Raw genomic sequence first — 14,037 nt, 5'->3', positions numbered from 1 at the left:
GCCTCAAACGCGTACGCCCTGTCGTACACACTCCGATCCGTCCACGGCATACAAAACAACAAAAGCAAGAGACCTACTGGATTCTGCAGTATCTGACTTTAGCTCTCGTTGAATACGTGATACAGCATGGCAGCGCAACCCAGGGACAATGGCACTGTGAAAGACAGGGGAAAGGAGGGACGTGTTCACTCTTTCATCTGTCAGTCTAGCTTGGCTACTCATCTCACCCAAATTCCCCATACTAATTCAGGCGATAAGCTTCCTGTCGTGATTTCATTACGGAAGTCGCAGAGCTGAGCGAACAAAGAGAGCACCAAGAACTACTCGAGAAACTGGAAAGTCAGGTGCTTGCCATCAAAACTTACACGCTGCGAAGTCTGGATACACAAACCCGCAATCAGCTCGAGAACTCAGGAACTACTCTTTGGAATCTCTGTACGCGAAAGAGACGTCTCGAGGGCGAGGGGGGTACTTCGTCAGGGTATTGCAGGGCATTGCTCCTGACCCGGATTTACGCATTCCTAATGTTGGCCTTGCCTGACGTGAGGACGGAGAAGCAGCCCAACCCTATCATTCGCATCTTCAGATTAGCAGTCAAGACTGGAAGATCATGTATAGGTAGGCTGCAGATGTCCCCCTCCCGCCAATCTATGCATGCATGCGAGACTGATACCTGCACAGAGGGCGGCGAACTCGAGTTTGCGCTTTTTGCCCTGCAAAAAGCCGCTGATTACAACGGCTTGTTGCATGATCTGCAGCGCCAGCTGCCAGAGGATGAGTCGGGCATGTGCACGAGGCTCGAGGCAGAACACCTTGTTCTTCGCATAGTCTTGGTAGGCTGCCCAGGCGACGCGCTTCTCAACAGGCCCTAACAGGACTGGCAGGCATGGAAAGAGAACCGGTTGGACGTCGCCGAACATATATACGGCAAATCACAATCATTAAGACACAGACTGGACCACACGACAGCTGAGATTCTGGCTGATGCCCTATATGAAATCGGAAATGGAAGCCTCGACAAACAAGACTATACCATGGCAACCAAATGGCTAGAGCGAGCTCACGACTTCCTCGGCAACCAGGAGCTTGAAATGCTTTCGCGAGATGGTATTGAGCTCCAGTTGACTATCTCCCAGGCGCTCGTCCGGGCATTTCTCGGACTGGATACCGCTGAGAGTCTGTTCAAAGCTGAGAATCTCGTAGCATCTCTTGAGTCAGAAGCTGGCGACCAATTCGTCGTCTTACTCTTGCGGCTTGACGTTTTGGTGAAAGCACCAGGTGAGGTTTTTGACAGCAGTGCCTATGCTAATGTACTTCGACGAATTATGCGAACCATTGACTTGTCAGACACCACCTTTAAACTGATGGTTAGTCGCATCCGCAAGTTGGATGACAAAGGCCCAGCACTTGCTTGCCAAGTCATGGACGAGTTTATAAGGTCACATGTATTGCTGTCACGAAAGGATGAATGGATCGAGCGTGCACTTACTCTTCGAGTCTACATGTCGACATCCCAGCGGGATTCGCTGGAGGCTGTTAATGGTATCAGATCCCTACTGGGTCATGTACAAGGGACATTAGAGAAGCCGCTAGCAGCCCACGCTGCTCTTGGCATCATCACGGTAAGTATTGCACTTACTTTTCGATACCTGGTGGCCCTTCGGGACTGATCAGTTGTAGATGATGTGGAAAAAAATCGAATCCAACTTTCACCAGGGAACCCCTGATATCGCCCAGCGGTGGTGCCAGCTTGCACTCCATCCAGCTCTCTGCCAGTGCGGTCCCATCAATGCAGCAAAGCTCGCAAGGTAAGCATTTCTACAACCCAAAATGACCTACAATGCCAACTCGTGTAGGAAACTATTGCTTTGTTCGCTTGAACATAATGATCTCGACGGGGCAAAGGACGCCTTAATGTCGATGGGCGACGTCGCCAAAGCTCAACCCATGACGATCTACTTGGCGCACAAGTTGGCCGTACGTAGTGGCGATTGGGATATGGCTTCTGAATGCATTGAGAGTATCAGTCAATCGTCATCAACTGACCTCAAGTTTTTATATGCGTGTTGCATCGAGGCACACGCCAGTGATGACAAATTTTCGGCCTTGAAAGCTCTCAAAGTGTTAGCCGACAAGCATGAATTCAACGTTGATAGTCCTGTTCGACTTCCAGCTTTGCTTCGTGTCATCATCCGGCTTCAGTTGTCTATGTTGTCTGAAGGTTCGGCGGATGTCGATAAGGAGCTGCTTCCTCAGGATCTATGTCACGTCTTCGAAGGAGGTGAGTACACAGGCAGAGACCATGATCGGCTTCTTACTTATGCAAAACAGTGACTAGAATCCTTCAACGAGACTTACGAGATAAAGAAGGCTCGAAACTCTTTCCAGTCAAGGAACTTGACTGGTTCTGCAAGAACGCGTATAACACTGGCCTCAAGTATACAGAAAGTTGGAATCTTCGCCACGTCACCAGTCTCTTCAAGTCTTGTATCTCGATCATCCACTACTACCCGACAGATTTGCCAAAGCAAGATATTGCAGATCTCTCACTGAGACAACTATTTTGCCACTTCATGCTGGCAACGACGTACACGGCCTTGGCCCGTGCTGAAGACAATATCGAGGAACAATTACAGCTCCATCTAATGGTCAGAAAGCATGTTGAGGCTTATGACTCCAGGTATACAGAAAGTCTTCATGGTCTCGACGATGTCTCTGCTGAAGATCTCAGGTCAAAGCTGGGGTCTTTGTTGGTATTCGATCTTGAGGCTGCGGTGTCTTTGAAGAGTTGGGATGACCTGCCGACTGTTGCACGCAAAATGGGAGCGGCCAAGGACTTGGAAACACTACAAGCTGCAGCCGACTGTATGCTCAGAGCCGAGGGACCGCCGATCCAAGGTACCTGTCTCGAGACTATTCTTTCTTCTGAAGTAACTGACGATCTAACGAGAAGTGGCTTATTCGACTTTACGCGTTTTAATTAACGAGATCTGGATATTGGAGTGCTTTGACATAAAGAAGCTTGCGAAGTATATGAGATGCCTCGTGCAGATTGCGTTGTCATCTAAGGTGGAGACATCTGTGAATGTCGTTGACGACGTTTGCTGGTATGTGAAAGGAGCCGCAACAGTAAGTTATCTTCAGCATCCATGTGTATACTGCGTTACTGAAGGCCAGGTAGACGGAGACGCCATTCCCTGACATTGAGCTGGAATGGATGGCAACGACCTGTTTCAATCACGGCCTGGATCTATATGGAAGTAATGAGGAGGAGCTCAGCCAGAGATGGATTGAATCTGCGCTGTCACTGGCCCATTTCTTTCGAGACGACGGTGTTTTTGAACGGCAATTGCAAGAGCGATACACATCACTCAAATGGAGTTGAATGCGGAATCTTGGTCCTGCGTTGCTGGAAACATTGACGAAGGTGTAGCTAACTTGATGCACACGCGTACAGATCTGATGGCAATGCGTTAGTATTAGCTGATAGATTGAACATATCCTCCCCTCCCCCTTGATATACTCTTTGCAATGATTCAACAAGGGCGACGCATACCCAGCCTGGCCTTAGTATGTTAGCTCTTAGACGTCTTCTCTCCTTCCAAGCCCAGCAATAAGTCCATCCGCTCCTTGGTCCTCAATGGTAATGTCTCAACCTCTTTCAAGGTCTCCTTTCCCCGAAGCCCCGCCTCCAGCTCTCTCAGCTGCCTCAGGAACCCGTCGTTTGGCCTTATGGCCGGCCTCGCCCTCATGATCGTCGCCAACGCATCGCGCAAGCTCATATCCTCGTCCCGCATCAGATAGTAAGCCAGCACAGCGGGGGACCGCGATACGCCAGCTATGCAGTGAACAAGCACCTTTGCATCTGCATCTCTATCTCCTTCCTTCTCCTCCTCCATCTCTCCGCCCTGTGCCTCACTCTCTACTCTCCGGCGGCTTGGACGATGGCGTGCGTTAGCGATGATGTCTGCTACCAGAAGCGCCGCGGTGCTGAGGTCAGAATGCGGCGTGTCTTTAAGGCCGATGTGGTGATAAGACATCTGACGGCGTTGACCATTGTCCACGCCGCCGCCTTTGTTTTCCTTTGCGTTACTATCGCTCCTGGTACTGTTGTCGTTGCTATCGTTCTTGGGCCGACAGCCCAGGGAGATGATGTGGGTGATCCCTGCAGCCGCCGCGACCGAGGGCTCTGTGGTGGTTCGCGGACCGACGAAGAGATAGGGGAGGATCTGGGTGGGCTCGGTGTCCTTTGGGGGAGTGTACTTTGGTTTTCTGGCTTTGGAGTGCTTGCCACGAGCCATCGTTTATCGCTTCTTCTCTTCTGTTGTGTTTTTTTAACTCTATGTTCTCACGAAGTCTACTAATTGAAATGCGCTCTCAATCTGCAGCAAATACGAAATAGTGTTTGTGCAACTCGAAAGCGGTTTGGCAATCCATCTCACCCATCTCAATTTATATGGTCGACCGTGTAAGTATCACTGGTTATTGTTTCCCTCGCCGGTGACTCAGACTGCTACCAATAGTTTAGCGAACTATAGTCAGCCCATTGTGGCTTGTGGGATGTTGTGTAGCCCCAAGCCACGAGAGCGACCCCAAGCCAATGCATGATATTGAAACCGCAAATCGAATCTCAAAATTCCATATCGTGTGTCTGAACAGCAGTTTTGCCCAGCGGTGCCTACATGCCATTATGGTCTCTGCGGCGGCACATTTGCCGTACCTGACCGAGTAATGCACGACGATCTCTCCCTCCCCTGGCTATCTGCCCCTCCCGGGGCCCCGGATCGATCCCAAGGTGAAACGACAGGGGCGGAGTTGTCGTAGTGTATATACATTCAGGCAGCGGCACTTTCTTCGGGGCCTCAATCAACAAACACACCACAAAAATACGAGATTACTATCATGCCTTCCTATCTCATCACCGGCTCCAGCCGTGGACTCGGCTTAGGCTTCGTGACGGAACTGGTAAGATAACATGCTCACCCCCTTCCCTCGTATCAAAAGCCATGGTACCCAAGTAACAGTTGTTGGTGTGGATAGCTCAAGGACCCTGGCAACATCGTAATTGCCACGGCCAGAGATCCCGCCAGGTCAGCCGGTCTCCAAGAACTCAAGTCGAAGCATGGAGACGGCCAGCTTCATCTTGTGAGCCTGGATGTCACCAAGGGGGGTAGCGTCCACGAGGCCGCGGTGGCCACACAAAAGGTCCTTCCAAATGGCTTGGACTATCTCATCAGCAACGCGGGCATCAACCCCGGCGCGCTGAAGAGCCTCAATGAGATGTACGGATTCCCTTTGGATTTGGTGTTAGTTAGTAGATTGGCTAATAACGGACGTATCATGTCGGTAGGGACATGGACGAGTTCAAGGCCGAGATCGAGTTTAACGTCACCGGGCCTATGCATCTCTTCCGCGAATTCGCCCCGCTGATTCGGAAGGGTGGCGCAAAGAAGGTCATGGTCCTCACCTCGGCCCTGGGGTCGCTTGAGTTTAGCGGCCCCGTCGAAGGCCCCTGTGATTCTTATTCGGTTGGCAAGGCTGCGCTCAACATGTCAGTCACTCCAGCCCTGCAGACGTGTGCAAGTTGTATACAAAGCTGACTTGGTTGGTGTCATAGGCTGACGCGCAAGTGGAGTGCCGCCCTGAAGAAGGACGGCATCACCACCGTCCTGGTCCACCCCGGCTACATCGGTAGCACGGAAATGGGTGCTGGCATCCAAGCCTGGGTAGAGGAGAATATGCCCGACCTCCCAAATCTGACCGTCCAGACCTCTGTGCAGTGTTGCCTCAAGGTCATGCATGGCGCGACTGGTGATGACAACGGCTTGTTTTTCAACGAAGATGGTACGACGAGACCGTGGTAGGCTCGAGAATCTCGTCTGCTATTTGCCGGGTGCAGGGGACATCAAAGCCTGTGCAACCATGAGTAAACTTGACGACTATGAATAGAAGCCCGGCGTATATGGACCCCTACAGCCATGTGGCAATGTGGCAGCGTGAATGCAAGAATAAAGAGAGAAAAGTGCGGGGTGGGCGGCAGGACGTCCAAGATAAGATGGCCAGTGGTGCAAGTCGTACCTTCCTTGCCGCCTCCGTGGCTGTTTCGATCTTGCCATGGACGGCGCCTGCACATTATGAAACGGTACGGACCCCGCTTGTACATCCGGCTTGGTTGTCCTCGTTACAATTTGTTTATATTTCGCTCCCCCTCCACATCCACTTATACCCGAGGCTGTCTTCTGATATATCCTCTGTGGCATTGTTGGTGGCTGTCATTTCGTCGTGGACGCGCCAAGCATAGGCATCTTGATTTCTGTCCCTTTCAAGGCTTGAGCACCCACTGGGTAGAGTTCTTCATCATGGCCAACCAGCTGAAGCGCAAGCGAAGCGGAAGCCCTGTCGCGATTATCAGGGGCCTGGTTGTCGGGGATGGGAGAGAACAGATTGGCCAAGAGAAGCATGTCCGTGCAGATATCCGGGCAAAGTCTACCAAAAAGGCTTCAATGGTCGATGAAGCACCTGGAACAGCATCACCAGCAGATCCGGAGGAAGACACAGCAGTCGCTGGTCAAGATGCAGAGGACGTTGTGGATATCTTAGATATCCCGACTGCGCGTCAAGACTGCATTACAAGCATGCAAAAAGAGCATCTCGCAATCAAGAATTTTGCCGTAAAGAGTAAGAAGAAGAAACAGGTCCCAACCAGCGAGCCAGAGGATATACGAAGGCTGGCACGTTTTATCCCCTATCTCAACTTCCTGGAGTTCAAGTTGGAGATGAACCACCGGATCTTCAAAGAGTCCAAGGTGGCAGACACGCTAGCCCTGATGAACAAGCCAGGTTTTTACTTCCCGGCCGATGTTGCCGAATGTGCCGCGAGACTGGTTGCTGGATGGGAGGACGGGGACTGGAACGAAGATCCCCCAGAAGTCCAAGAGGAAATACCGGCACCCTTTACGAGGAACACCGCACCCAACAACGCCGGCGAGGAAGCACCCGCTGTGCAGATCAAGGTACCCAGCGCTCGAGATCCAATCTTTGGCACGGACGGTATCATGAACGGGGTCATCTCGACCAGGAATTCGGCTGGACGTAAGGTCCACATGTTAAACCCACTGCTCACTCACAAACCAAGCAAGGAGTTTGGCCACAACGGTCTGCAGGTTGGTCAGTGGTTCCCCTTGCGCCTGGTCGCACTCCATCATGGCGCCCACGGAGCCAGCCAAGCTGGCATCTACGCAAGCATCACTGCCGGCGCATACTCGATCGTGGCAGGCAACTCAGCCTACCACCATCTAGACCAGGACGAGGGGAACACCCTTTATTACTCGACCCCAAGATCCCACGAGAACACGGACCCGAACAATGTCGCCGCGCCCAGCAGCGGCACCCTGGCTCTGCGGGCATCGGCCAGCAGCGGAAGGCCTGTCCGCGTCCTGCGAGCGGCTGGCGGCGGCACCAACAGCTGGCTGCCTGGGTGTGGAATCCGCTACGATGGCCTCTACCAGGTCGTTGCGGTCCGGGAGACCAAGAACGTGACTGGTGAGTGACTTGCCCCTCAACTAGACCATAACGCGAACGAATGGCTGACAACGATACGTTCAGGCGAACTATACGAGCAGTTTAAGCTCGTGCGCCTCCTCGAGAGTGTAAATGGCAAGGGAGGGCCTGAAGGAAATTGTTAGCAGCTCGCCGAGCGCGGCGCAAGCTGCTGCGTATAAGAATTTAATGAACCTCGATTAGAAAAAACAAGAATGGAATTATAAACTACGGGACCGCAATTTATTCTTGAGAATGTGAATCGAGTTCGCGTGTGATAAGAGGCTCGTTTGTGTTAGACATGGTGAAGAAACGATCGTGGGGGTAAGCGATCGTCAAAAGGATAATTAACACCCCATGATAGCCAATATTGGACGTCTTTTTATCGATGAAAAGGTAGAATACTTCGATCATGGCGAGAAACAGGTGTGCCGACTTGACGGATGCTGGGCGTCGATGGCTTTTATGTGGGCGTTATGGTGGTCAGCTCAGGCAGCCGAAGCGAGGGAGTAAGAGGTGATAGCGGCGACGTCGTTGGTGCGTGGAAGCACATTCTTGGCAAGTCACGTACTTGGCAAGAACTGCTGCAAGAACCAATATGTATCACTGCCGGCTCAAGCCATGTGGCCAACAAGGAGACTTCTCGCGCACAAAGACTTTCGTACAGCCGTTGCGCCACTTTCACCCTTACCGACTGACCATGAGCTAAGCCAGCTCTTGAATTCGACTTATATATTCGACATAAGTAGTGGTATCATCCATAATCGTATCTATCTCCCAGGCATGGCTTCTAACATCGTTTTGAATGTAATGTACACTATTCCCGCCGTCTATGTGCGCCCACGCTGCCCCTGATGCCCGGAACCCAATGCCGTCGTTGCCGTCGTCATGCTGCCTATCAAGCTAGGCTCAGTATATAAATACAAACCGCTTTTGCTGAGCAGCTTGCGCAGAAAATCTAACATGAAACTTCGATTCCGCTGATCCAATTCCCACCGGGAGCTGAGCTCCTCATACGCGTCCAGCACACGGTTTTGGGACCTGGTACACTGTGCAAAAGATCGAAGAATCCACATGGCCATCCATGTGCTAATATACAAGTCGTCCGCGCCGTCGTCGTGGGCGTCGAGGAAGGCATTCCAAACGCTAACGAGTCGCTCCGTGTTCCAATCCGACCCCTGGGTGTTCCCATGCCGGTTGAATGCTTTGAAGAGGGCCAGGAACACGCTGCCATGGAGGGGGACTCGGAAAAACCTCATTTCTTCCAGGAACTGTGCGACTTTGGACATATCCCCGAGCCTGACACCGAAATAATTTACGAGGATGCGGTAGGTGTAAAGGTCAGGTGTTGTCAGACTGGTGCTCTGGAACCCCCTTGCAGCTTTGGATGCTTCCGCCCGACGCGTGCAAACATCATGAACACCTTCGTCATCTTCTTTTGTACTGTGTAGTTGCGTTCGGGGATGATCTTGGACCTCCTATCGGTTGCTTTCATCTTGTTGTATAGACGCTCAGCTGAATCCTCTTCGCCACATCGCAACAAGCCAGCCATGACGCAGTTGAGCACAGTCGAATCGATGATCTCACTTGCCTCGACCATCTCTCGGTACGCTGCCCTCACGCCACCGCTATCCATTTTGAGACCGAAGAAGTGGATGAGACTGACGTGATGAAACCGATTAAAACGGACGCCGCGCGTGTTCATCTCCTGGTAGATCATCTCGGCGAGCGCAAATTTCCCGGCCTTAGATGCAGCGTCGAAAAGGATGTTGAACGTAACGTCGCTGGCCTTGATGCCAACTTCTTGCTCCATCTCCCGCCACAGATTCAGTGCTGCTTCCGCCTCCACATCAGTAGACGTGCCCACATAACGACTCGCGAACGACATGGCCGTATTCCACTCGGTCCTCGACAGCGTAAACCCGCTGGCTTTGGTATCAGCCACGACATTGAAGTAGCGCAGCATGGCCTTCGGGTTTTTTCTTTCCACAATCCCCAAGGCCGCGAAAAGGGCGTGTCGGAGACGAGCAGATATATATGGTATCCGATGCCCGGGCAGTTGCAGGTATATATCATATATCACCTCCAGGTCCACACTATGCGGCCGCAGTAGCCTTGAGTAGACAGCTGCCCTCAGCTTTGCTACCGTCTCCATATCTTCCTGGCTTCCCCTTTCTACCTCCTCAGGTGCAGGGGTTAGTAGCTCATGGAGGCGGTCGGAGACACGGAGACTCGTATCCTCAGGCGGTGCATACTTTCGCATATAAGGATCTTTCAAGAACTCTAAGCGCTCTTCTACACCGACATCGTCATAGTAGTCGAGAAACCCGATAAGTTCCTCTCTGGACAAATTTGGAGTTGTAGGACTAACCACGCCTGGTGCTTTGGTGGGGGGCTCGGACATCGACTTCCATAGAAGCGGAGGAGCACGTGTGGTTCCATTGTTGCTTGCGGGGGAGATGGGAAGTGAAGTAGTTTGGGCTCAAGGGTCGCCGGCCGGCGCGGCTCGTCACTGTGGAATATGGTGCATGTAATGATTTTCGCTCCTGGCCGCGGATCGGCTGGCCGCTTTTCTGGAAGGCGAGGCGTGGGTGGCTGGGGGCACTTTGCCACAACCTGAGCGCGCCCGGGGCGGCATTTGTGACGACCGTTGCTGAGCTGGAGCCAAGATTGTCTTGAGTTGTCGAGGCGGTCGTCGCGATGCGCCCCAGTGCTGATACAGAGCTTTGACGGCAGGGCCGCGGTCGACTGCAAAGTATCGCGCCGTATATCGACCCGTCAATTCGACCGGAGATTTTCATGAGCTGTCCAGCATGTTGGTCCCGTCATCACAGCTCGTTAGGGACGCAGCGACATTAGCAGCTGTGAGACGTCGCGGGGATTTGTCAAAAAGGGCGGGTAGGCAGGGTCTGGAGAGTAGGAGGACGTAGATTCGCCTCGGAGCTTCAAGCCGCAACTTTTTTTCCAAGAAGCTCTCTCGATCTAGGAGGAAACGGGCCCAGTCGGCCGGGGTGTGTGGAGGGGGGTTGAGCTACTGCTACTCTTGTACATGCTGTTGCAATTATCGATAAGAGAGCCAGCCTATTGCATTTGGAATTTGGGGTTGCTGCCGGCGGTACCTACACCTACACCTACACCTACATGACCCACCTGAAATTTCCATTGGCGGTTCCGGAAGATCGCTGCTACCGACAGAGCTCTCAATTTCGAGCCCGCCCATACGACCAGAACCGAATTGGACCACCTCGGGTTTGACGAAAGAGCCCCAGAAGCCTTTCTTTGTTCTCGGCGCCTTCTCGCCCAACCCACCCGTTTGCCGCTCCGACTGAGCCCTCGTTCCCTCAGTCCCCCCGCCTTGCGACCATGGTTCGCGGGCCCGCGCAGCGCCAGATCCGGCCGTCGCGCGTGTACCAGACGGTCACGACGCTGATGAAGCACCGCATCCAGCCCGAGCTAGCCGTCCAGCAGCCCGTCTGGTACAAGGTCGTCGAGTCCATACCGCCCTCGGAGATCCTCACGCGGCCCTTTCCCCCGCAGCACAAACAGCCGAACCCCCGCGCTCGGAAGGCGAGCCGCTTATTCCAGCCGCAGAAGCTCGTGTACAGGGAGGATGAGCTGCGCAAGAAGTTCTACACAGACCACCCCTGGGAGTTGGCGCGGCCGCGCATGATCATCGAGATGGACGGCAAGGATTCCCTTCGCTGTGACTGGAGTAAGGGTCTGAGGCAGCCTGGCATGCCGCTGAGCGGCGAGTGGTAAGTCCATCAGTATTATGATTGCCTCCCCACGAACATAGAGGATATTGTACACCTGGGGCAATTGGAGCTAAGGATTCTGTTTCTACAGTGTTGTTCAGCGCCAGATGTATCTGATGGATAACGTGCCCGGCATCACGGAGGACGTAGCCTACGACCAGGTGCGAAAAGAGTTCTACGAGCTCCGCCAGGAAGAGGATATTGAACGCAGAATCGCCCAGGAGGAGGCCCGCATGGTCGGCTCATACTTCGGCCAAACCTTCCTGCAGGTTGGTATGAAACTGGAAGACCAGCAATTCGAGCGCTGGAAGAGATGGGCCACCAGGGAGATCGGCAAGATCCAAGGCGAGCATAACGCTGCATACTCGCCGTTCGAAGGCGGCAACGACTCAGAAACGGCAGATATGGATGTGGACTCGTTGCGAGAAGACCTGGAATCCACAGCAAATATACCTCCAGCTTGAGCTTAGATCAATCTGTATTTTATGTAGTATACATGTACAAGCATCAAATTGTGTACATAGCCCCGCTGATATGCCTTTTTCGTGGGATGAAGTAGCGTTTCCCAGGACATGCATGGAAACGAATTGGACGACATGAAGGAGCACCAGCTCCCCGATCTAAAGAAGAGCGATTTAAACAAGAGCTGACCAGCAGCACCAAATGGCGGCAACGATCGCTGGTGGGTAAGAACCCAAAACCCCTTTCATTATGCCTAACACATTACACGTTATATGGATAGTTGCCCACGGAAGAGGGGTCAAGAATATGGGTTTTATAAAGTACTGCTTGTTGGTGTTGTTGACCAAGACCGCTCTTACGGAGACTATAATTCGTCAGACACCCGAGAAGGAGTTGCTATCAGGCCCATCTAACACTCGAGCCGTGAGCATCTCCTCCACCTCGAGGCCATATCTCTCGCCTACCGGCTTGTGTTGGGTGACCATGCGGGTAGCGATGCCGGTGTAGTAGAACAGCTTTCCAGTCAAGCTCAGTGACTTAACACGAGCAATGCTCTCAATGAAGAGGACCTTGCAGGAGCTGGCAGGGAGCAGCCATAACATCTTCATGATCCACGCCACACCTGCAATGATAAGACCAGTCCCCGGTCCATTAGTAACAAAGACTTGGGGATAGCCTTTTCCAGGCATGAGCTCGCCTAAGGGGCCTCCCTGGTTGCCCTGGCCCAGCCAGTGTGGGTACCCTCGGTTTAAAACGCGGTAGATATCGCATGCACATTGAATAGCGCTGACGGGAACAGTGACCCAGGGCTGGAAAACGTTGCGAGCTCGCCGAATCATGGCAATGTCATAGCCTCTAGCCAAGGATTTGCCCGACTTCCTTTCAGCCTCCCAGGCAATAATCTTATGGCGTGATGTCTCATCGCCATGGCAGATGACCCAAGTCCGGTGGATGTTGTCACCTGGCGGGCTGTTGGCGAGCATTTGTAGAAGCTCTCCAGTATGCCCGCCTGATCCAGCGAAGTAGAGGCGGAAAGTAGCCTCCGTATCTTTGCTAGCCCTAGGAAGCTGGGTACTCTCGCCGCAAACAATTAGAAACTTGTATCGAAGCTTGTCTGGAATTAGCAAGAGCCGGGACCCGAAATAGGAGTCAGCATACCGTAAAAAAGTAAAGAGTCATGGTGATGAACTGCAAGCCGAGAGGGATTGCTTTATAGGTGACGGAATAGCCTTGGCTAGACGTGTGTATGAAGACAGCATGCTTTGCATATTGTTAGAATCATCTGCAGAGTTGAGACCGACGAACGTACCAGAAGCAGATACAAAGCAGCAGAGACCGAATAGATCCGTGGACCAAGGTGACCACGAGAAGAAAGACTTCTGGCCTCCGAATTGAGGCAACTTGTTGAGACATATGCCTATTTAGCGCCGGTTTGGGTCAACCTTGGAGAAAACCATGCGATGATGTCCTTCTCTCCCTCAGGAAACTAACTTACTATGCTGACCATAAGAAATGTACTCAAGTGACCGTAGGCATCGTAACCAAAGTGCAGGCCGACAAAGGCTAAGAGATAAACCGTTGTGTAGAGGCACAATGACGAGAGTGAGAGATATGACTCCATGCTTTCGCCATTGGTGTTATCAAGACGATGGTAGTTGAACGTTGAGCTTGAACCTGGAAATAGGCGGATCAACCCTGCCTGTGCCTGGCTGTCACCAGGGTTTAGATTTGGACTTCAATTGTTGCTGCTACTCAACGACGTTGCTGGCTAACCTTCTAACTAACCCATGCCACCTGCGGCTGAACGCTTCAGGTGAGGATCAGCCGCAGTTTCCCGTCAAGCCAATTCGCATTAGCGGCTGTTTAGCCGCCAGTAGCCGGTGAAACATCGGCATCATGATCCATGGCCGCCCGAACATTGATTAATCTGTAGCAATCCGACTCCCATAAACAGGATAATGAGGACAATTTGTCTGTTTTCCGAATCACTATTCTGCTGTCTTGCTGTTTTCTTCTTCTTTCAGTATTAGTCTGACGTAATTTGTATCTAAGCGAATGATAGATTGCCTGGTTCTTCTGGTGTGGGTTGGGTTGGTCCGATTATCAACGTCACGTCTCGCGGTCTACGCGTAAAGCCAGGCAGCCCACCATTGCATTTCTTCCTGCTTTACTAGGTACTTAATTGAGCCTCAAAACATCCATTGTTCAAGGCTCTCCCCCGGCGCGGCTGTGGCTTGCGGCAAGCTTCTTTAAGCGCTGGCTTCTTATGAAAAGGCGTGTA

General features: G+C 52.4%; 7 protein-coding genes across 7 annotated transcripts; 4 read left to right on the top strand and 3 right to left on the bottom strand.

Annotated features, from left to right (window-relative positions):
• Positions 1 to 126: 126 nt before the first annotated feature.
• PG998_009460 (uncharacterized protein) lies at positions 127 to 3,385 on the top strand (the record flags this gene model as incomplete). The annotated part of the gene is made up of 8 exons (XM_066876276.1): positions 127 to 199; positions 259 to 833; positions 885 to 1,622; positions 1,681 to 1,808; positions 1,857 to 2,281; positions 2,332 to 2,898; positions 2,951 to 3,129; positions 3,182 to 3,385. 8 exons carry the CDS (start codon positions 127 to 129, stop codon positions 3,383 to 3,385), a joined length of 2,889 nt encoding a protein of 962 aa, XP_066728432.1.
• Positions 3,386 to 3,575: 190 nt separating this feature from the next.
• Positions 3,576 to 4,301, bottom strand: PG998_009459 (uncharacterized protein; the record flags this gene model as incomplete). Its single annotated transcript, XM_066876275.1, has 1 exon — positions 3,576 to 4,301. One exon carries the CDS (start codon positions 4,299 to 4,301, stop codon positions 3,576 to 3,578), a length of 726 nt encoding a protein of 241 aa, XP_066728431.1.
• Positions 4,302 to 4,902: 601 nt separating this feature from the next.
• PG998_009458 (uncharacterized protein) lies at positions 4,903 to 5,864 on the top strand (the record flags this gene model as incomplete). The annotated part of the gene is made up of 4 exons (XM_066876274.1): positions 4,903 to 4,965; positions 5,041 to 5,282; positions 5,351 to 5,551; positions 5,618 to 5,864. 4 exons carry the CDS (start codon positions 4,903 to 4,905, stop codon positions 5,862 to 5,864), a joined length of 753 nt encoding a protein of 250 aa, XP_066728430.1.
• Positions 5,865 to 6,359: 495 nt separating this feature from the next.
• PG998_009457 (E3 ubiquitin-protein ligase UHRF1) lies at positions 6,360 to 7,685 on the top strand (the record flags this gene model as incomplete). The annotated part of the gene is made up of 2 exons (XM_066876273.1): positions 6,360 to 7,542; positions 7,606 to 7,685. The coding sequence occupies 2 exons, from the start codon at positions 6,360 to 6,362 to the stop codon at positions 7,683 to 7,685; spliced, it is 1,263 nt and encodes a 420-aa protein (XP_066728429.1).
• A 684-nt stretch (positions 7,686 to 8,369) lies between these two features.
• Positions 8,370 to 9,943, bottom strand: PG998_009456 (uncharacterized protein; the record flags this gene model as incomplete). The annotated part of the gene is made up of 3 exons (XM_066876272.1): positions 8,370 to 8,434; positions 8,468 to 8,903; positions 8,963 to 9,943. 3 exons carry the CDS (start codon positions 9,941 to 9,943, stop codon positions 8,370 to 8,372), a joined length of 1,482 nt encoding a protein of 493 aa, XP_066728428.1.
• A 959-nt stretch (positions 9,944 to 10,902) lies between these two features.
• PG998_009455 (mitochondrial 37S ribosomal protein mS23) lies at positions 10,903 to 11,758 on the top strand (the record flags this gene model as incomplete). The annotated part of the gene is made up of 2 exons (XM_066876271.1): positions 10,903 to 11,294; positions 11,386 to 11,758. 2 exons carry the CDS (start codon positions 10,903 to 10,905, stop codon positions 11,756 to 11,758), a joined length of 765 nt encoding a protein of 254 aa, XP_066728427.1.
• Positions 11,759 to 12,130: 372 nt separating this feature from the next.
• Positions 12,131 to 12,935, bottom strand: PG998_009454 (uncharacterized protein; the record flags this gene model as incomplete). The annotated part of the gene is made up of 2 exons (XM_066876270.1): positions 12,131 to 12,853; positions 12,915 to 12,935. The coding sequence occupies 2 exons, from the start codon at positions 12,933 to 12,935 to the stop codon at positions 12,131 to 12,133; spliced, it is 744 nt and encodes a 247-aa protein (XP_066728426.1).
• Positions 12,936 to 14,037: the final 1,102 nt, after the last annotated feature.

The sequence above is a fragment of the Apiospora kogelbergensis genome (assembly GCF_038363985.1).
Source record: "Apiospora kogelbergensis strain CBS 113332 chromosome Unknown utg000006l_segment0_segment0, whole genome shotgun sequence".
NCBI lineage: Eukaryota > Fungi > Ascomycota > Sordariomycetes > Amphisphaeriales > Apiosporaceae > Apiospora > Apiospora kogelbergensis.
The sequence above is the reverse complement of the archived record's forward strand: the minus strand, read 5'-3'. Positions and strand labels throughout refer to the sequence as shown.